Source organism: Ictalurus furcatus, chromosome 2, assembly GCF_023375685.1.
Source record: "Ictalurus furcatus strain D&B chromosome 2, Billie_1.0, whole genome shotgun sequence".
NCBI lineage: Eukaryota > Metazoa > Chordata > Actinopteri > Siluriformes > Ictaluridae > Ictalurus > Ictalurus furcatus.
Window position 1 is genome coordinate 38871470 of NC_071256.1, and position 22500 is coordinate 38893969.

At 45.6% G+C, this 22500-nt stretch overlaps 3 protein-coding genes across 8 annotated transcripts in view; all 3 read right to left on the minus strand.

Annotated features, from left to right (window-relative positions):
• elob (elongin B) overlaps positions 1-5688 on the minus strand; it is a 7942-nt gene extending 2254 nt beyond the window's left edge. The window contains exons 1-2 of the mRNA XM_053618976.1: positions 5566-5688; positions 2295-2429 (exon numbers count right to left, since the gene is read on the minus strand). Coding sequence (XP_053474951.1) covers positions 2295-2429; positions 5566-5568 — 138 coding nt within the window. The 5' untranslated portion in view covers positions 5569-5688. The remainder of the gene's footprint in view (positions 1-2294; positions 2430-5565) is intronic.
• Positions 5689-10302: 4614 nt separating this feature from the next.
• arl6ip1 (ADP-ribosylation factor-like 6 interacting protein 1) lies at positions 10303-19073 on the minus strand. Its single transcript, XM_053618941.1, has 6 exons — positions 18915-19073; positions 17129-17262; positions 16389-16508; positions 13687-13804; positions 12843-12927; positions 10303-11230 (listed from the first exon to the last, which is right to left on the minus strand). The coding sequence occupies exons 1-6, from the start codon at positions 18948-18950 to the stop codon at positions 11112-11114; spliced, it is 612 nt and encodes a 203-aa protein (XP_053474916.1). The 5' UTR covers positions 18951-19073; the 3' UTR covers positions 10303-11111.
• A 1508-nt stretch (positions 19074-20581) lies between these two features.
• smg1 (SMG1 nonsense mediated mRNA decay associated PI3K related kinase) overlaps positions 20582-22500 on the minus strand; it is a 44800-nt gene continuing 42881 nt past the window's right edge. For all 6 annotated transcript variants that reach the window (XM_053618638.1, XM_053618648.1, XM_053618629.1 and 3 more), the window contains 2 exons: positions 22090-22196; positions 20582-21955 (listed from right to left, as the gene is read on the minus strand). In XM_053618638.1, the coding sequence (XP_053474613.1) occupies positions 21878-21955; positions 22090-22196 (185 nt within the window). In that variant the 3' untranslated portion in view covers positions 20582-21877. The remainder of the gene's footprint in view (positions 21956-22089; positions 22197-22500) is intronic.

A 22500-nucleotide genomic window follows, 5' to 3' on the forward strand; every position in this document is an offset into this window, starting at 1 on the left:
AGGGATAGAGAGGGAGAGAGAGGGAGAGAGAGAAGGGGAAAGAGAGGGATAGAGAGGGACAGAGAGAGGGAGAAGGAGAGAGGGAGAGAGGGGGAGAGAGAGGGAGAGAGAGAAGGGGAAAGAGAGGGATAGAGAGGGAGAGAGAGAGGGAGAAGGAGAGAGGGAGAGGGAGAGAGAGGGAGAGGGAGTGTTTAACAATCATTTTATTCCTACACTTTATCATGCATCACCCAGTAAGTTATTCGTCAGTGTATAATAATGAATTAAATCTTTATCCTTCCTGTTACTAACCGCTTTAACATTACTTCAGAGTCTAGTGAGGTAAATTATAATCCTTTATTCCTCTGTCTGTTCCATATTGCCAGTTCTAATCAAATAGTTTAGTAAACACATTTTCTCCTTTTTGAGGATGTATATTTCGTTCTTCTGATAAACACCTCGTCAGAAAACTCAGCAAATGTTCTACACCAGCTCCTGAGCAAAGTGAAAAGACCTTTCAATCTGTCGCACCTTTAAACCCAACGCTCCAGATCTTCCCTTTCCCCACAGGACTGATGGTCTCAGGTGTGCCACAGGACCTACTCCACCGGTGACCTCCCAATTACCAATATAATAAATCCCTCACTCTCTGGAGGGCTTCTCATATACTCCACTACCTTCTGTAAAACGACAATGTCTTCCTTAGACGCTGTAATGTCATCTGCGTACGCTGATAAAACCTCTGTTCACATTAAAGACTAGAGTTCCTCTCCGAGTCTCTCTCGATCTGCACAGCAAAGGTCCAATAATTAAAACTGTCCAGAAAGTGGACAACCTTGCCTTAACCAAGAGAGCACGGCTGCGTCCCAAACCGCGTACTTACCTGCTATATAGTGGGAGAAATACATGTATCTCAGTTACTATACAGTAGGCAAGCATGTGGTTTGGGACGCAGCCCACGGCTTCAAGGAGTCGTCTATTAGCACGTACAGCACGACAAATAATTAACTGCACTTGAAGCTTGAAGAGTGTGTGTGTGTGTATGTGTGTGTGTGTGTGTGTGTGTGTGTGTGTGTGTGTGTGTGTGTTAATCAGACAAGTCTTGGACTGTGTGTGTTAATCAGACAAGTGTGGGGCTGCAGTTCTCTCCTCGGGGTTTACTGAGTGTTTGTTACTCACACACTCCACACGACATTGACCATGTGATCAGTGAAATGACCAGGTGATGCCACGCTCTTTCACCTGCAGCACAGGGGGGATTTGACGGCAGTGCTGGGTGGGACGGCGTTCGGTGACGGCAGCGCAGGGCGAGACGGCGTTCGGTGACAGGCGAGACGGCGTTTGGTGATCGCATGTTGGGAGAGACGGCATTTGGTGCTGGGCGAGACAACATTTGGTGACTGCGTGTTGGGAGAGACAGCGTTTGGTGATGGGCGAGACGGCGTTTGGTGATGGGCGAGACGGCGTTTGGTGACCGGCGAGACGGCGTTTGGTGATCGCATGTTGGGAGAGACGGCATTTGGTGCTGGGCAAGACAGCGTTTGGTGACTGCGTGTTGGGAGAGACGGCATTTGGTGACGGGCGAGACGGCGTTTGGTGACGGGCGAGACGGCGTTTGGTGACGGGCGAGACGGCGTTTGGTGATCGCATGTTGGGAGAGACGGCATTTGGTGACGGGCGAGACAGCGTTTGGTGACTGCGTGTTGGGAGAGACGGCATTTGGTGCTGGGCGAGACGGCGTTTGGTGACGGGCGAGACGGCGTTTGGTGATCGCATGTTGGGAGAGACGGCGTTTGGTGCTGGGCGAGACAGCGTTTGGTGACTGCGTGTTGGGAGAGACGGCGTTTGGTGACGGGCGAGACGGCGTTTGGTGACGGGCGAGACGGGCGAGACGGCGTTTGGTGATGGGCGAGACGGGCGAGACGGCGTTTGGTGATGGGCGAGACGGCGTTTGGTGATGGGCGAGACGGCATTTGGTGACGGGCGAGACGGCATTTGGTGACTGCGTGTTGGGAGAGACGGCGTTTGGTGACGGGCGAGACGGGCGAGACGGCGTTTGGTGACGGGCGAGACGGCATTTGGTGATCGCATGTTGGGAGAGACGGCATTTGGTGCCGGGCGAGACAGCGTTTGGTGATCGCATGTTGGGAGAGACGGCATTTGGTGCTGGGCGAGACGGCGTTTGGTGATCGCATGTTGGGAGAGACGGCGTTTGGTGCTGGGCGAGACGGCGTTTGGTGCCGGGCGAGACGGCGTTTGGTGCCGGGCGAGACGGCGTTTGGTGTTGGTGTTGAGAAGTGTGGGCAGTTTATCACCTTGTAGAGTCTCTGCTCCTCGGGCGCTCTCTTCAGGATCCCCTCCACGATGCGCTTCAGCTCATACACAGTGGTCGACTCCTTGGCGTCTGTGAAGATGGTGGTCTTGTGACGTCGGATCATCAGGAACACGTCCTAGGAGGAAACAGACCACGTGTCACTTTACTGACACTCACACTACAGGAGAAAGTGGATCAGTGTGAACTTCAGTACGTTTACATGGACAACAATAATCCGATATTAACCCGATTAAGACGATACTCTGATACTCAACCGTTTGATGGTAAACAAGAGAGCACGGCCGCGTCCGAAACCACGTACTTACCTGCTATATAGTAGGCGGAATACACGTATATAGTAGGAGAAATACATGTATCGTGACTACTATATAGACGGTAAGTATGCGGTTTGGGACGCAGCCCACGGCTTCAAGCAGTCGTCTATTAGCACGTACAGCACGACTAATAATTAACTGCACTTGAAGCGTTCCTAAAATTAAAAATAAAACACCCAAAACTGTATACGGTCCCATAACGAAGACCAACTGTGTGTCGATGCGTGAAATTCTGGAGGGACGTCGGACGGCGTGGCGCGGGGACGTAATGACGTGTGACGCTAATCTAATTATGTTCTAGAACATAAAACAGGAACATGAAAGGAGTATTCCAAAAGCGACTCATGTAAACACCTTAATCAGAACATTGTCTTATTCAGAATAAGGTCAATAATGAGATTACTGCAGTCCATGTAAACGCAGTCACTGACACCACATTCAATCTGAATTATTTACATTCACACACAACACTGCAATCAGCTACAGCACAACTCACACCACCTTCACATCAAACCTCAGCAAGAACATCACCGAGTGTGAACATCGCTTCTCTCTCTCACTCACTTTCTGTCTCTCCATCTCTCTCTGTCCGTCTCTCTCACTCACTCTCTCTCACCGTCTCTCTCTCTCACTGTCTCCCCGTCTGTCTCTCTCTCTCTCCCTGTCTCTCTCACAGTCTCTCTCTCTCACTGTCTCCCCGTCTGTCTCTCTCTCTCTCCCTGTGTCTCTCTCTCTCTCTCTCTCTCTCTCTCTCACTGTCTCCGTCTGTCTCTCTCCATCCCTCTCCGTCTGTCTGTCTGTCTCTCTCCATATTATGCATATTATTTTACAGAGAAACCAGAAAGCATAAACTCCTCAGTCCTGAACCCTTTTCATGTGTTGGGAAACTTTACAAAACTCTGACTGTTACACTGCATTAACACTGGAGACTCCTTCCATAAATAAAGAAAACAAAACAAGCTCCTAACACAAAACGTCATCGTATCGACGATTGCACGTTTTACTTTGTTAAACGACACGTTTTTAAATCTGCTTATTATTATCCTGCGTGTGTGTGGAGCGTCGGCCGCACGAGTCCCCGTGTGTGAGCCGTTACTACAGAAACGAAAACATATCAGAATGAGCGTATTAATATAAACCTGAAACTGAACACAAAATGATTTTGTTGAAGATATTTTTTTTAAAAAGCTTCCAGACTGAAAGCGCTCATTTAAACAGCGTTTAAGCGGTTCTTCAGTTAAAGGAAGTACCGCTTAAACAAACATTTTCCCAACAGACCCATATTCCTGTCCAGAATTCCTCACTTCCCGCCTGGACACTGGCCAGGAAATAGACATTTCCCCAAACGGTTCTACAAAGGAACGAATACGAACGCTGATACGAGCCGAGAGATTAGGACCGTCTGCCTGATCTGCTGCAGGTCTTCTGCGTGCTGCCCAATCAGCTCCGACTCTACAAGACCTCTGAAGGATCCCTGTGGGGTAAATCCCATCAGTCAGATTGGACTTCCAGCACATCCTACAGATACAGATCGGACTGAGATGTGAGGGATTTGAAGACCGGGGCAACACCTTCACCACATTCCTCTTCACCATTGCCATCAAGGGGTGTACCTGCTCTGCAACGTTTAGACCGGTGGCACACGCCAAAGTGCCTGCAGAACGTCACACTCCCTCCACGGGTTTGTCTTCTTCCGACAGCCATCTCTTCAACAGATCAGACCAGCCCACCTTCTTCCTCTGCTCCATGATCCAGTCGTCTGGCCATAACCATCTAACCCTTATCAAAGTTTCCCAGGTGTCCTGTATCCAACATGTCGACTACGAGAACCGACTTCTCGTCTGGCGTCTAGAAGATCCCAGACATCAGCGTGCGCGCCATCGCTACGAGATGAACGGCGTTAACGTTCTGGCTCAGGTTTCTGATTAATGCAGTGTTTACTGGTTGTATTTATTCTCGATGCTTCTATAAGAATATATAGTCATCTCTCATGTGTAGAGGACGTCATTAAATGATCTTTTTACGTCATTCAAACCGAAATAAACAAAAATAAAACAAACATATTCTTTCGGTTCAGAAACAAACCGAGGACATAATCTTTGACTGACAGGCGAGCGTGCTCGTAGGCCACGCCCACTTTATGGCAATGACGTCACAAGGCACTTAAAAAAGTGCAACAACGAGAAAACAAAACTTTTGTTAAAAATGAAAAACGACAGCGTTTCGGATCCTTTGTCTCTCTGATTCAGGGGGGAAAACAGAGCAGCTTTAATTACATTTGGAAGAAAGAAATGTAAAAAAGAAATAAATATTTCAATTTTAAACAAAACAACTACTTGACTTTTTTTAACAGTTAAATCTCCTCCACAGCTCCGGAGCTGATCTTTAATTAATCATGCATTTTTTTAAATATAATTAATTCTGAGCCAATAAAGTGAGTCATTTCCATCCGCGAATCTTCGGTTCTTCCTCCGTTCTTCCAGGTCATTTCATTTCATTAAGCTCGGCTAGGCTAGGCTAGGCTAGGCTAAGCTAGCTTGCATGCATGTCACAGCAGTGTGACCATAAGATAAGAATGTTAGCTAGCTGGTTCAGGCAAATTTCAGATAAAAACTTTTTTATGCAACTGAATCCGATACGTCCGTTTGAAACATTACAATTTATTTTTAATAAACCAGAACAAAAACATTTCGGCTAATCAGCTAAGACTAGCTGGCTAACGTTAGCGTGCTAAAAATACAGCCGCAGGGAGATCCTGCATTGTCAGCAGTTTTACACAAACACTGGAGTATACTCCTGACAGAAATGCAAATAAAACACGATTTCAGGGTCAAACAGTAAAAGTGTAGAAATTATTCAAAATTAATAAGTAAATAAATAACACTCGCTTTCGGTTTGTTTTTGTTTGTTTTTATGCTAACATTAACCCTCACTCACCATTTCTCTGCCGGCTGCTAGTCTTCCTCTTTCCCACAATGCACCGCGACCATCACACCGCCGCGAGCACCGTTCCAACTTGCTCCTCGGATCCCTCCGCGCGCGCACTACACGCAATAAGTAACAAAGGCTCCTGCGCACTTTGTAGTGCACTGTGTTTAAAACAAAGCGCCGTTTGGGAGTGGCCCAGATGGAGGTTTAACACCGAGGCTTTGATTACTTTCTTTATTAAAGAAAATAAATGACGTGTTTAATCGCCTAAAAACTCTTTTAAACCCACAAACAGCCTTAAAGTTTAGAAAAAATATTTTAATAAACAACACAGGCACGAAGACTGTAATTAATGACGCTTAATAAACAGAAACATTTCTGTAGCTTTAATGAAATCTTTTTAAAATAAACATTTCAGAAATGATAGGTGGTTCATTTAAACTCTGGTTTCCCTTCACACGTTAAGCACTGCATTGCTGAGAAAGTGTCTTATTAAGCTTTTTATTCATGTACTTTGATTTTATTATTGCGCTTATGACTTTGATCTGATTTTTACTTTGATTGTGAGCGTTAAAATATTTGTTCATTTGTAAGTATCGAGTAGCGTGTCTGATTATTTACGTATTCATTTTGTTAGTTAGTTAGTTAGTTGGCTGGTTTAAAAGTGTCCACATTGTAAGCTAATTTAGACAACTGAAAATAATAAATAAATAAATAAATAAATAAATAAATAAATAATCAAATGAGCAGAGATTAAAAGAAAAATACACATAGAAATGAGCACAATACCTGAGACAGGACATTTAGGAGGCACAAAGTCTCATAATCATAATAATATATTATTATTTCATAACACACTAAAAAGGAACATAGAATTTGTTAATGCCCTTTAATTATTTTATATATTTATTAATAACAGATTATTTTTTGGTGTTGTTGCTTTCTTATTATTATTAAGAATAATAAGAATAAGAATAATAAGTACGATAAGAATAAGAATAGGAAGCGCAGCAGGGCCGTATCCTACATTCCTCACTAGCCCTGGATCAGTGCACTAGGCGGGGTGAGCAGTGGTGTCTCCTGCACCCTCAGTAGTGCACTACACATCCTACACGACGCCATTTTGAATCCCGGAAAGAAAGAAAAGCCCTGAGGAAGATTATTCACTCTCACTAAACTCCACACATCATCACACCGAACAGCAACAGTTCCTCAGCATTTCACCAAAACCACAAACACGCTGATTACTTCTTCCTTTTGAATAAAATATTTGAATTGAATTTGTTTGAATGTTGCCATGCCAACAGCAGCATGAGCACGTGACCGAGCCGCGACGATGCCCCCGGGGTAAGTTTATTACCTCTTAATAAACAAACTCGAGGCATTTAACTCACCACTCAGGTCAGTTTGAGCATTATTATTATTATTATTATTATTATTATTATTATTATTATTATTATTATATGAAGTGCAGGAGGTTACTGACATCCGTTTATTACATACAAAACAAACAAACAAACAAACAAACAAACGAAAGTGATTCATCAGATCAAATGAATAGTTTGACTGAGTCTGAAAGAGTTTATGAAGTGTCCAGATCAACACTTAACCTTCTGCACACATGATGAAACTCTCATGGAAATATGCACACACATACATACACAGTGCTCTCCATTAATATTGGCACCCTTGGTAAATATGAGCAAAGAAGGCTGTGAGAAATTGTCTTTATTGTTTAATCTTTTGTGAAAATAAATAAATAAAATCAGAAAAATTATCTGCTCTCATGGATATCAAACAATTACAAATACAACACAGGTTTATCAAAATATATATATATATATATCTTTGTTAAATATAGGTGTGCAACAATTATTGGCACCCCTGTGAATTCATATGAGAAACTATATTTGAAGTATATTCCCATGCCGATGCTGGTACTAGTACTGTTCCGGAGTGTGGGATCGGTGGCATCTCTAGTTTATTTTTGAAATCACTGCCGTGCTAAACTTCCCTCGTTTCCCTATTGAACTCTTTCCAACCAGGAGTCTTCCCATTTTATTTCGTGGAATATTTACTTTCTACTTTCCCCTCCTCGTCTCCACGTGCGTGCGCTGAACAGATGCCACGTGAGCCGTTTTGAAAAAAATAGAGCTGCCTGCGTACTTCGCTCGCCAAAATGTGAAATGTGGATCCTGTATTGCGCAACATTCCCAATATACTGTAATCTTTCCAAAACAAGACTTTAAACAAATCCAAAAGATTTGCTAAATACCAAAGATTCAGTGCGTGCTGTTCACGTGGAGCAAAAACGTAACGACAGGTTACGTCTCGTCATCCAAGTACGCTTTTTGAAATAAGGGTACTAAATGGTACCTTTCCGTGTCGCTGGCATGGTACCGTCAAAGAGAAGGTCCATGTGGGGTTTTATTAATTCGCTCTTGGAGTAAACCTTTAAAAGGTACATAGATACTCCCTAAGCTATAATTATGTCTCGTAAATCATTATTAAAAGTACAAAACAAGTTCCTTTAACCGTACCACGCAGGTCACGGGGAAACGTATCATCCGGTACCTTTATTTCTGAGTGTAGAACTAAAACCCTACTAATATATACGTCATCCGAGTGTGCTGTTTATTGGCAGTAAGCTGTGGAAGGGACGGCTGATGCATCAGACTACGTTCTCTCTGGGTGATCAGACGCCCTGTTACTCCACCACTCACACTGAGGTGAGGACACCAGAGGTGACGCCAGACATCCCTGAGCTGTCTGTAGGCTTTAATCTCCTCTCATTAGATATCTACTGCTGTAGAGTTTCAGCGGCAGGAGAGACGACGGCCGGCCGCTGGTGTTCCACCTGAGAGATCCGTCTTATCCGTCGCAGCATCGCTCCGGTCTGGACCTCAGGAACATCTCCGAAGGCCCCTCGTTCTCCTCCACACACTCGAGAGACGTCCACAGCCCCAAAGACACCACACCGGTACTGTCAGTGTTTTAAAAAGGTTCTGAAATACCTCGCTGTAATTAACGTCACGTTAACGTCACCTGTATGACCGCAGCATGACGTCCTGCGTAGTCTGAGAGCCAGGAACTGGACTCGGAACCGTGAAGGACTGGCGATGAAGGAAGTGACCAATCCTCCTGAAGACACATCGTACAGGAGCTCGTATGGCTCGGATCACCGCGACGCTGCAGCTGCGGCGAGCGCTCGGTCCGAGCGGGCTTCGGGTCGTCCCACACGCTGGCACCGACACGACATCCTCACAGGTATTTAACACAGAGTTCCAGGTGAGAAACCGCAGAGAAGCGTAAAACTCCTCCGTAAAGTTACGGCTTTACCTCCGACACTGGAGACTCCTTCCATAAACGTTACATAAACATCTCCTTACTTTGAGAAAACTTCACCACGTTAACATTTTTACATGTCCCTGTGAACGAGCTGTTGCTATAGAAACGTTAACGTATCAGGAACGAGAGCTGCCGTCATAGAGAATTAATCAACGCCTCCTGACCAATCACAGTCCAGAACCCGGATTGGTCAGAAAGGCTAGATTTAATCCTTTACGCTATAAAAGAGAGCAGTTTCGCATCTGATTAACCATTTGATGTATGAAACGTACTGATGCGTGGACTTTATTGATCTCCAAGAGGAAATCTGGGAGTTAATTTTGGGTAATGACTCGATAGAACACACTTTAATATAGTTTCAGTGACGTTATTCAGTGTATTACAAGACTACTGAGACTCTTTTTTTTTAAAGCGCTGGTATAAGCCACACCTTCTCGACTCGTGCATGAAGTCTGAATGAATTTGTCCCACAGGAGAGGAGAGACCACCGGCGGGTCCTGGGGAGCCGAAGAAGAAATGCGTAGAGGGGCAGATTAGCGCCGCACGCCACTGGGAGAACGACTGCACCTCACTGCGTCTGTACTGAAACGCTCTGTGGTCACATGATGCATTAATCACTCAGTCGAGCCTTTCACACACAAACTGTTGATTGTTCTCGCGTCAAGATTTGTTTTAGAATATTCCATGATGTCTGAATTCTGATTCCACTGATGGGGCAGTGGAGGCTTGGTGGTTAAGGCTCGGGGTTACTGATCGGAAGGTCGGGGGTTCGAGCCCCAGCACTGCCAAGCTGCCGCTGTTGGGCCCTTGAGCAAGGCCCTTACCCCTCTCTGCTCCAGGGGGCGCTGTATCACGGCTGACCCTGCACTCTGACCACAACTTCCTGTCATGCTGGGGTGTGTGAAGAAAAGAATTTCACTGTTTTGTGATGTATACGTGATCAATAAAGTCTCAACCATTATGTCTCAATATTAAAAAGTAAATGGATTATGAACTCATCCAATGTCCAAAACACGACAGCAGCAGCGCCTCCTCCTAAATCATTAAGGGTTGTATTGTGTGTCTGTGTGTGTGTGTCTGTGTGTGTGTGTTTGAGCAGCTGAATGGGCGAGCGCGCTTGACAGCGATGCCATGACAGTCCTCGCTAACGATAACTCGAGTTGGTTCTAGGGGTGGAGCTTTGTTTACATGGGCGTGAACTGAGGGGCGGGTCCAGAGTAAAAAAAATAATCCCTCGCTCAAATGGCATTCAACTCCAACAACGTGGCGCCGGATTCTCACCCGCACCGGTAACCCCGTTCACATCGGGCACAGCTTTAAAAGAAACGCGTTCTGTCCGAGTTTAGCAAGATTCACCGATATCGAGATCAGCGGCACAAAAGCACGCAAGTCAAAGGGTCCGAGCAGTTCTTTATTATTATTTATTATGAACTGAAAAGAGAGGCTGAAATGCAGACGCGTCGCGGCTTCACGGAGAGCCGGAGGAAAGTGCACACGTTTACACGGACATGACACACACACACGCAGGAGGAAAGAGGACACGTATGTATCTACAGCGGCGACCCTCCAGCAGGAGCGGAGGGCTTCGGCGGGGGGGATAGCGAGAGACAGAGAGACACAGAGAGAGAGAGAGAGAGAGAGAGAGAGAGAGAGAGAGAGAGAGATTAAAACACAGCAGTATGACTGTATCCCTCAGGTGTGAGGTCTTGGGGCTCCGACGCACAGCTTCACAACGCTCCAGTTTCTCCTGTGGTGGTTTCAGTGCAGTTTTCAAAAACAAAAACAAAAAAACAAAAAACCAAAAAAACAAAAACACTCCCGAGTCCGATTTCTGCTCACGTTCTCGAGCATTAAAAAAAGCACATCTACGTTTCATGTATGCTTAGCCTTAATGAATTATAAAAAGGGAACGGCTTTAAAGCAGCGTACGGTTTGAAGCACTGTCACACCACGAACACGTCGGTGTGATCAAATATTCAGGGTGAAATGGGGGAGGAGTCAACGTGCTCCTGCGTAAGCCTAAATCTAGTTTTTAGATATCTATTTTTATATTTATTCTGCTTTGCCTGAAGTACTTTAGTGGTCTGAGTTATTGTTTGAATGCTATACGGGGCAAATTTAACTTTCATTACTCCTACTCAATTCTCATCATCATCATCAGCATGATCATCAGCATGATCATCAGCATGATCATCCTCCTCCTCCTTTCACTCGTTCTTCTTCTCCTTCTGCTTGAGCAGTTTGTTGACCTCCCTCTTGACCATGCCAGCGTACTTGCTGATGATGCCGTGCTGGTTCATGCCGGGGAGCAGCAGCAGGAAGTTCACTACGAACACACAAACGCACAGAGAGGAGATTATTTATGAGCGGGCGTGTCTCGGCGCCTCACCCCGGAGGGCTCGGCACGGCTCGGCTCGAGCTACCCGTCAAACTCGATTCACGACTTCACGTGAAAGGTGGAACTTCGCTCAAAGGTGAACGCACGTCTTCGTATGACAGTACAGCACCGTGTGAGCGTCTCGGGACACGCTTCACGTCTATTAATCGGCACGTCGACTCGTAACGTTTTTGTCAGGCCCAATCTCTAGAACACGCTGCGTTCTCTGTTCCTTGGCTCGGTTTAACGGCGGAAGAACACGGCGACCCAAAACGCACGGCACGACCGATTCACTTCCTTCAGCGAGTTGATTCAGAGTCAATTCGGAGTCACTTCGAGGTCGAGAAAGCCTCGCTTGGAAGCTTCTTGAGATCGGCGTGTTCTCACCTGCTGGAACACTCCCGGGTTCTGTTCGAACACGCCGATCGGTCCGTACGGGATACGCTTGATTTTTCAGCGACGCGAGTTTTGCCCGTGCTTGTTCTTTTTCGCGGAAAACGACTCCAATCGGCGAAACTGCAACCGCGCGCGCTTTCACAGTGATGTTTGTCGGTAAATGAGAGCTTTTAGCTGTACACGTGTTCGACGCACGTAAATCGGAGAGCACTCTGGCTGAACGTGCGTAGTGCAGACGTGTCTCGGCCCGAACGTGATTTTTAAAAACTGCAATCTCCTCGGAATACTGCGGACTTTCCTTGATTCCGTGTTCATTTTTAATCTGATTTCCTTATTAACCTGTACGCCGGAGACACCTTACAGCAAACGGTCAGTAAATATTCACACATCAGTATATTAATCTGATCAGCGAACGTGTGCGACTCGTCACTGTAGCGCTGTTCTATTAGTTTAAGAAACACGGAAACATCATGACCTTATCAGGACTCGTGACCAAAGATAACCTAGGAACATCTCCTAGGACGCGATCGGTCTACGGCCGCTTCGGTGACATCACACCCTGAGCTCATACGTGGCCCCGCCCCCAAATCGGAGTTATACGACAGTGCCGAGAAAGTCGTTCTGTTTAACGTGAATAAACATATATTATGCTTCCGTGGTGATGAATATAAGGAGTGGATAAATCAAACTGAGAGGAGATCAGTGTTCTAAAGTCGTTTTTCAGCGCTGGGCTTCTTTACACAGACGCGTCTCCGACACTCTGCCCCGTTTAATGCTGGGTCACGAGAAGCTTATTTTTGGACTGGGATTGCGGCTCCGTTTTCTTGCCCTACATACCACAAGTTCTTTTACTCAACACTCTTATCTCTCACACACACACACACACACACACTCACACACACACACACACACACACACACACACAGCGGCTTACACAACCACAAACCCACCGCATACCAACGCACGCATCACAGCTAAAGAGTCAAAACATTTATTTAAGACCATGTACGGTCTAAATACGACAACGTAATACCATCACGTCATTTCACACAAACTGAGACAGAGTTTGAATTCTAGAACCTTTTCTAATAACTAAAAGAAACGCTGCAACGTTACCCCACACGTTTCCAGCGCAGTCGATATTACCGTCACGCTGCATACCTACCGATCAGGTACGTCAGGAAGAGGTTATGGACCTGCTGTCCGATCCAGGCCACGACCACCAGAGTGCTGATCACCGACAGGAAGTACTGCAGAGAAACGAAAGAGTCCAGGAATGAAGACTTGTGCAATCGTGTGACAGAGCTGCAGTTAACACAACAGCATCTTTACGAGCTTTAAAAAGGCGCAGCAGCCGATATTTTAAAACTCCGCAAACAAGCTGGAAGATACGCGGGACATGACGAGAAAACGACGGAGGGAGCTGTAGCCTTAGCAGAAACGTATTCAAGTCACTGAGAAAACCCGTCTGGAAGCTCGGACTTACGGTCCGGAGCGCTACACGCTCTACGGGCCGATGTAGATCTTAGGGGCGGAGCTTCGTGAACATGGGCGGAAATTTGTTCTTGTAGATTTGAATGAAAGTCAGGATTAGGTTTTTGTTTAACAGTAAGCTCAGTGCTCGCCATTAAACACCCCTTCATATAAACTCAACTTTACACTCTTCCATGAAATCATTTAAAAAGCACAAAGACGCTCGTCTAGAGGAAACTTCTAAACGTATACATTTTATTACGTCCGTTTATCCACAGTGACGCTGGTCAGTCTGGCTGAGCTTTAATGTTCACTGTACGCAGAGCTAAAGCCTCTTTTAGAACTCAATCATCTGAAACCTCTCCCTGAACCAATCGGCCGCGTCGCTGCACGACTAAGTAAATGAAATATTTGTTGCGTTTTTTTTTTTTGTTTGTTTTCAAAATAGTGAAGGCTGCTCATCTCGGTCCTGCAGCAAGCAAGTACGTGCAAACGTAAAGCACGTGAACACGTGAGAGACGGGCGCCGAAGTTTACCATCTTGGGCTTCTCCTCCTTGAGGGCAAACAGGCGTTTCCACCACCCCAGCACGCGCCGCTGCGTCTTCACCAGGTTCCCGCAGATCTGATGGAAGCGCTGCTGCTGCTCCGTGGTCCTGCAAACAAACAAACAAACAAACGACAACATTACAGCTCAAAAACAAATCGACGAAATAAATACCTGATCAGATCAGTGGATTATAATCCGCGGGGAGGACAAAACATATTTATATAACAATCAAGCATTTGACAGCCAGGATCAATATGAGCAATAAATAAACAAACAAACAAACAAACAAAAACAATGGAGACATCAGAGAAACAAAAAGAAAGAGTATTATACTTCTTTTATCTTTGCAACGCAGGTGATTTGTGTGTGTTGGAGTTGTAAAGAAAAAATATCTGATAGGATTCAAAGTTTCTGGTCTTATCACCATCAGGAAAGAGAAACTCCGGCGTCGTGGCGTCTCTAATAAGAACGTACGGTTTAACGCCCTCCTACTGGACGGCCAGCTGACGTAGAGATGCTCACAGGGGTGCACAAACTTTTGTTGTTGTTTCCGTGCTCGTACGTAAGAGCTGTAGCGTTACGTCCTGGAGTCCGAAGCTCGGACACGCGTCCGGATCGTGGTTCTGCGCGGCTCGGACACACACGGCAGACGGAAACAGAACTGACGACGTCGCGTCAGACGTAAAGACGGTTGAGGAGCTGACGCTGGCTCATTAGAACCTCACTAAACTCACAGGAAAACCAAACCACATCTCTCGCTCGAAGGAGAGAGAAGGAGCGGTGCCTAAAGAAAGACGTCTACGTCTGACCGCACGTCGTCTTTAAATAACGTTAAGGCTAGATCGATAAAGCGTGCTGTAAGCTTCTGAAGCAGCCAACGAGCAGGTATATGAGGTTTTAAACATTTTAAGCTGTTTCGGTTTTATCCCGCGGAGGCGTAACCCTCCACGGTCTCCTCGCACCTCAGACACACAGACGTTCAGAACCTCCTTCCTGTCTGACGAACAATAAAGCCGACGTTAACGCGTTCTGCTGAACGGAGCTGGAATTCTCTCTCATAAATCACACGCGGGAGTAACGCAGGCTCAGGCAACCTTAAGATGTGAAACCTGAGCGCGTGAGCTCTTATTTCTGGACACAAGACATGACCATATACACGACAGGCTGGGACACAAGGGCACTGCCAGCTCTAAAATAAACTGATCCGTCCTGAGCTCGCTCAGCTGAGCGGCGGAGCCGAATCGGTCCGTCTGACACTTAACACGCCGCAGCAACTGCGGTCCGACTCCGACGGAGGGGAGAGGACACGCTCGCTCGGACTTCTGCTTTCGCTGCTTTCACAAGCTTGAGAAACACGAGAAGAAAGAGAGAAAAAACAATTCACGAGTGGAGACCGAACACTGACGTCTCAGTTGCGCAACACGTCCGGAACTGCAGCGACGCCGCGATGTGTAGCTTTCATAAAAACACAGGCGACTTGTTTCTGAACAAACTTTTCCTTCAACAATATACTGCATCATTTTCTCCCTTATTTGGTCTTGACCAACCCCCACTTAGCACGGAGATGAAACGTGACAGGGAGAGAGTGAAAACTCTCTCCTCTCGTCGTTCCGCATCAAGTGCGGTGTAACACACTCAGGGGGAAAGAGCTATCAGCCCTCTTCCACATACACCAGACGCCTCACAGACGCCTGCGGTTGGCCGCGCTATCGATTGATGGACGGGGGACACAGTGTATGCCCCTCCCACCCAATATTTCTCTCTTGACTCCCGACCACGGATGGATGTTTGCCTCGATAGCGAAAACGTTTGTCTGCTGCACCGTGAACGCATCACTTTAATAAAACACATTCTGCAGCGGTATCCGTGAGAAAGAGCAAACTAACAACGTCACGTACGATGAGCTTGAGAATACGCTTATGAAGAGGCTAACTACGGAGGTGGTCTCTTTAAGGAGAGAGAGAGAGAGAGAGAGAGAGAGAGAGAGAGCGAGCGAGAGAGAGAGCGCATATTGTGGGTTGTGATTGTGAAACATAACAGAGCGCAGTGTGAAGCGCTGAATGCGATATCCGGACGCCGCGGCGGACGTGCGCGCACTCACAGACTGATAAACACCACAAACAGACGCTTCGCTTCTTCACCGCATCTGAACGTAATAAAAACTCGTACTGCTCGTCTGTCTGTCCGGGTCACGTCTCGGAGGGGGTGAGATCACGGCGTACTTCATTTCTACCAGTCAGTTGAACTGCTTTATTAACTGCTCGTATTTTCCTTCCGCCGCACTACGTTAACGGAAGAGGTAGGAGCGAAGCACAAATATTTCTAGCACGCATACACAGGGTTAAAAGCGTTGAAGGAGACAGCAGTGAAACAGGAAGTAACCGGGAGCACTACGGCCGGGCGAAGAGACGACAGAACGGTGACGCCGTGATGAACGACTTTTCTGTAAGATCCCGATATCATTTCCAACACTTTCATGTGTAAATTATTAGATCATTTATATACACACACACACACACACACACACACACACACACACACAGAGTGAACGATCACGATACTGCTCAACCAGTCAGAAGCAAGTACACCGTCGTGACCGTGTGATAACGTGTAAACTTTGACACGTGGCTTTGTTAGGCGCGAACGTGCTTTCAGGAGGCGAGAGCGCGTCCTTCTGAGATCTGGCGTACCATTTGTTGGAGCCGAAGATGCGCGGGGCGAGGGTGGGCACCAGGTAATCAGCCAGACACAGAACCATGACGGTGCAGGACAGTCCGGTCAGCACAGACGGGTCCAGGTAGTGGATGAGTCTGTTAGGGAGGAGGAGAGGAAGCTTTAAGGACGCTTAACACACAAAACTCTAAACATCATCATCATCGTCATCATCGTCGTCGTCATCACACACTGCAGGAGATTAAAAACTCCTTCAGACTTACTTTCACACCGTATTAACTTCATATTATATTCAGAGAGATCGCGTGCGCCAGGAATCATGCTCAGAACTAAAAGGTCATGTTTCATTTTAGAAATCCAATGCTAAGGTTTTCTTTCTTTAAACATTTTACACTAAAACTACACAAAAAGATCATATTTAAACATCTGGTTCAAACAGCTGCTTTAAATCTGAGCTTGTGATTGTTATTCAAAAAAAAAAGAAAAGTTGCACCCATGATATCTCGGAAACATGCATCATGACGTAATTGATGAGGATATCCGCATTACACGGTGGTATCCCCCGGCCGTAACAGCGCCTCTAACCTTTAGGCGTGAATTCAAACCTCACACCTGGACGGCTTTCCGAATCCGTTTATCCACTTCTAGCGCTTATTTTGTACTTTAAGGTTAACTGGCGCGAGAGGTGAAGGTCTGCGGAGCGCAGTGTGGATCAGATCTGTAGGGTGTGGTCGTTGTTACTCGGTGTGATACTCACAGGAAGAGCAGGGTGGTGCTGCCCACCAGCACGGCGGGGAACCAGGGCTTCTCCCAGCGCAGGAAGTGATCTCCGGCTAAGATGACCTCGCCCCATCCCTGCAGCTGCTCCTCCAGCTGAGACGTCTCCTGAGCCTGGAAGGTGAACGTTTACGGTCAATATGGCCGAGCGGAAGAGGCGTGTCGGGGAGCCCGAGACTAGCGGTCAGTGTGAGGGGCACGCCGGCGTAAACGAGGAGATACGGAGATGTGCGAGGTGCTGGAGGAACACGCCGTCCTGCGATCGTGTGCTCGCAAACCACTCGCCGATAAAGTGTTAAGTCGAGACGTGTGTCGGAACAGAAAGAAAGACACTGTGGAACACGCAGTGCAGGGAACAGAGAACAATCAGACTGTTATCAAAACAGAGGAAGCGATATAGCCACGGAAACCGCGCTTTCAGGGTCCTTACTCCATCCAGCCCTCTTTAATACTTCCCCACACCGTTATTACAACATTCCAGACTATATTCAGCTGTTTCACTCTCGCTAAGCTTATTATAAAAAAACAAACACCACCACCACATGAGAGATGATGTGTTATTGCAGAAAATAAGGAAAAAGTCGAAAGACAATGGATTTGAAACCGAATCAGTGAATCTATACGACTATTAACTGGTTAAACATGTACGAAAATAAGATGTATATCTACATGTATGATCCAAACACGTTTTTAGAAATCACCTTAAGTGTTTATGTCAGTCTTACTTCAGGTTTGGAAATAATTGTGTTTATATTTTACACTGAGCTGCGCACGAGCCCTGCGTCTGAGTCGATTCCTGGAGTCGGCTCTTTTTAGGCTGAGCGTTGAGAGTCGAATCGCGTTTCTAAAAACAGAAGTAACGTTTTCCTTCCGCTGAAAAACAGCAGTATTCCAGTACATCAGTGTGTGTGAATACTATCATATAATGACTTACTGGGAAAACGTGAATGACTGCTCTGCTGCTTGTTATTTTTTAATATATATATATATATATATATATATATATATATATATATATATATATATATATATATATAGTAGTATAATGTAACGGGGACATGAACATGATGATAAAAAAAAAAAAAAACACAACGACTTGTATAACATTAGATTTTATAGCAAGCCAAATGTAGTAGGAAAGTAAAATGATCTTGTTCATCAGAGGGTAAACAATAAGCTTTTACTGAACGATTTAAGCGATAAATAAGCAAAGACCACCGTCGGGAGTCGTTTGAGAATCGACTCTTAATGGTGAGCCTAGCGTGCTGATCTGACTCAGAGAAAAGAGCCGAAACTGACATAAGGTGACAGTGCAACATCTAGCTAACTGCTTTAGATTAATAACTTACCTATTTCAATATTAACATCTCGTCATGACTCTAAAATATATTAAAGATAAAGATAAAAAGCCAAAGCATTCGTAGAGCTCGGAATGTGACGTCACACAAAGGGTGATATTAGGCCTGAGAAATTGACCTCACTTTGACAGGCAGTGTTAGCTAGTTAGCCAAATTCCTGCTTCAGTCGCATTTTAATTTAATGCTAGCAATAAAGGAAAAGGACGTAAGCGAAGGTAACACAAGCTAAGCTAGCTGGAAACAGAATAACGCGACAAGGTCTGAGCTAACGTTACCCTAGCCGAGGTTAGCTCGGCTAACAGTAATCGAGGTTAGCCGCCTAGCTAGCTTGTGTAACGTTAGCTTTCACTTCCTAAAAGAACCGGAGTATTTCCCGTTCAAACAAAACCAACCAGAGCGAACACTCACCAATAGGTTAGCGCTTTTATTATCGCCCTCCGCCATGATTCCGCTGCGCGTCTGCGTTACTGCGAGCTCTCCGAGTCGGAAGTGAAGCTCTCCTGCGCTCGCGCTCCTCTGCAGCTCTGTTAACCGAGCGTTAACGGCGCGATGTTTTTATTGGAAACCGCAGGCGGGGCTTTCACGTCACAAACAGGTCGGAAGTAAACGCAGCGGATATGCCAGACTCGTCAACAGCGCCGCCATATTGGGAGGGGCAGTTTTCCATCAAATTAGAATCACGCCGTTAGAAAATGTGAATCGGAATTTTTATTCGTTTGAATTTGTAATGAGTGCAATCAAAAATCTACTTAAAGCAACAAAACAAACTTAAAGGTACATTAGGTAAGATTTGTGTGTGTGGGGGGGGAAAAGATCTTTTCCAGTTTTCAAATGGTTAAACGGGTGGAGATGAAGTATTGAGTATTTTTTCCCCCTCACTAAGCCCACACCCTTTCCAGAAATGTACACAAAGCTCCATCCACAAACATGATGAGGGTTAGCATTACATTAGCAAGGAATTCACCTTCAAATGGTAATCCACTTGCTCGGAGACAACAGCATAAAACAATTATTTTTCACTTCTACATAATTCTCCGTTATTTGTACACGCAAGAAATTAAAAATAGACAATCGCACCTTTAAGTGCGTGTAAAGGAAGGTTGGAAATTCCACACACTAAATTCCTCTCTCGAGCTTTAATAGAAAAGGTTAATATAATAAAACGTCTACTGAAGGATTTGTTTTCTACATGATAATCCATTAAGTTCCTTTCCCACCAGCTTAAAATGTTCTGCTTCTGACCTAGAAACTTCAGTTGGTATGTTTCGTGTAGTTTTACCAGATTGTGTTCGACTTGTCAAACATTGTGTGTGTATAAAATCATCACTTAGCTTCATCACTAGTCACTGGACCTCTTATAAGGCTGTTGTGACCCAAATTAAAGCTGACACACTTTAAGATTTAAACAATAAGTGATGTCTACATTAGTTTATAACAAACATACTAAAAGGTGTTTGCTGTATTTAACTATAAGACATGACTGATCTAGCCAAGCTGAGCTACAGCACACTGCCTTAGCCAGTTTGAAGGTCAGCTTTTATTTATTTATTTTAAATATACATATTTCTTAATCACCGGGTCATCTACAGACAAGCGGATCGCCGTCCGAAGACCCGAAAGTGGTTCTTGTACATATCCTTTCGCACATATCATCACTCTTCATGTTAACGGTTTTATCAATTTAACAGAATCAAGAAAAGCTGAACTTTAACAGTACGTGGTGTCTGAAGCACGGCCCGTCGTTTGGGAAAGCGTGCGAAAGTTTAACCGCCTCAACAGCCTGGAAATAAATAAATAAATGTGGCGTTAAATATTAAAGCGCTGAGTGACTGGGTGGCGTGATGAAGCAGAGTTATTATTCGTATTATTTATTAACGAATGACGTCATACTTTTATCTGCGAGTTTCACACAATTTTGTGGGGGAAACTAAATAAATAATAAATAAAAGTTAGATCCTGTTCTTACATTACAGCAGTTATACACAAGTTAATTATGCCCCAAAAAAAAAAAGGAGTTTGTTACACGTATGAGAGATAAAACTGATGAATTCATTGCAAATAACTGAACAAAAAGCTTAACAGTTGAAATCCAGATTTATTTGTCAAACGAAGGAGTAAAATCATTAAGAAAACATTTCTACCATCACCACAGCACTAAACCATTAACACACCCCGCCACTAAAAAGGTAAAACTAGATAAAGATCAGTAAAACGCAAGCGGAGTGGGGAATATTTATTAGCAATGACACTTTCACAAGCAAGCCAAAAGAAGTCGCTAATATAAACAGCGAGTAACGAAGGGGGGAGGAGGAGGAGGGGGGGGTTACTAAATACCCACAAATACACAAATCATACAGATGCATACTAAAGAGAAGGGAAACAAACAAACAAACAAACAAAAACAATAATAATAAAGGCAGCATTTCTGAACAGGTGTTTTAGAACAAATTATCAGATTCCAATTTAAGCTTTAATAAAATGCTTCAACTTTTCTATTCTTCGATCTCAATCGCTCGATCGGAGAAACATTCCCCAGCCTGACGCACAGCACGTCTTCACGCCCAACGCTAACGTAAGAATTCAATTCTCCCCAAAAACATTCTGATACCTCTCCCCGAGAGTGTGAAGGGAGTCGAGGTGCGTAAAGTAAGTTTTGGAATAAACATCCGCCAAAAAGAGAGAGCAAGGGGGGGAAAAAAAGAAAAAGAAAAAAAAAAGTCTCGATTGAAAGATTTTGAGAACCCGCAGGTCCGCCAACGGCCGTCTGGCTTTGAATGGAGTCCCCCTTTAAAGCCTCGCGCACCTGCCCCGGTGTACGCCGGCCTCGTCTGACCCGACCTCGCCGATAAAGCCATCCAAAAACAGAGGCCAGAGGATGGTGGGAGGAGCGTGCGCCCCACCCCCCGTCTCCCGAGTGAAGTCCAGAGGGCGTGTCGCCCAGCGAGCCTCCTGCTCTAAAACACAAGCTTCGTAATCGATAGCTGACGGACGTGGCGTTATTATCACTGATGAAGCAGGGGTTGGTTTGGGGGGGGAGGGGGTTGTTAAAGCTGGAAGAAGCCTCATCCTCCTCACCCCCCCTCCCCTGCCCTCAGTATTCCCCCACACACACACTTGCACGTTTACGGGGACACGGATGCAAACCCGAGAATCGTATCGTTGTCGTTGGTGTTAGCTGGATCTGCTGCTGTGCTACGGGAGGAGGGGGAGGAGGTCCCGTGTGGGCGCACGGGAGGGCCTCGACGGCCCCCCCCAACCCCCGTTTTATTGCCCGCATGCAGCTCTGTGGCTCCGATGCCCCAGACCCGGTGGATTCTGGTGGATTTCTAACCCTCGCTGGAACCGAAGTGAACAAACGTGGAAATCCCCGTTCACACCCACGCCGTCCAGCCTTCGTACAGCTGCGCCAGGTTGTCCAGGTTCGTGGCCTCCTTGATGACGTAATCCACCTGCAGATGGAGGAGACACGCCCACCCACGCACACACGGTCAGTACACACTGCTTAACCAGCACTTCGTGTGTAAGATAAAATGAATTAAAAAAAGAATAATAAGAAGAATAGTAAGTGAGGAGGGATAAATGCCTGCTCGGTGACGCTCATTCTCCGGTTGGGGTCCACGTCCCGCCCTTCCAGCTTCGCCTTCACTCTTTTCCAAACACTCACAGCGTACGAGTTCCTCTCTTGAACAGCTAGAAGCAGAGAGAAAAAACACCACAGTTCTCAGCTATATCAAGTAGATAAACTTTCATATGACACAGCTGTCCAAAAATAATCAGCCAAGTTTAGTGCAAACATCCGGGGGGGAAAAAAAAAAAGCTACGGTTATGAACTTCTATCTACTTCCTGTGACGGCTGACCGCTTTAAACTGGAATAAAGAGCCGAGGCGTCCACGAGTCGCACGGAACAGTGTCTCGGCCTCTAATATGGACTTAAATGTTATAAAGACTAACGTTATAAAGGATGAAGTGAAAATAAACACAAAGCATTTCGTC

Coding starts and splice junctions, on each gene's coding strand:
- arl6ip1 (XM_053618941.1), bottom strand. CDS start 18,950: ATGGCGGAGGGCGATAATAAAAGCGCTAACCTATTG. Junction 17,263..18,914: donor ATAAAAGCGCTAACCTATTG/GTGAGTGTTCGC, acceptor TTCACCTTCCAG/GCTCAGGAGACGTCTCAGCT. Junction 16,509..17,128: donor AGCACCACCCTGCTCTTCCT/GTGAGTATCACA, acceptor CCTCCCTAACAG/ACTCATCCACTACCTGGACC.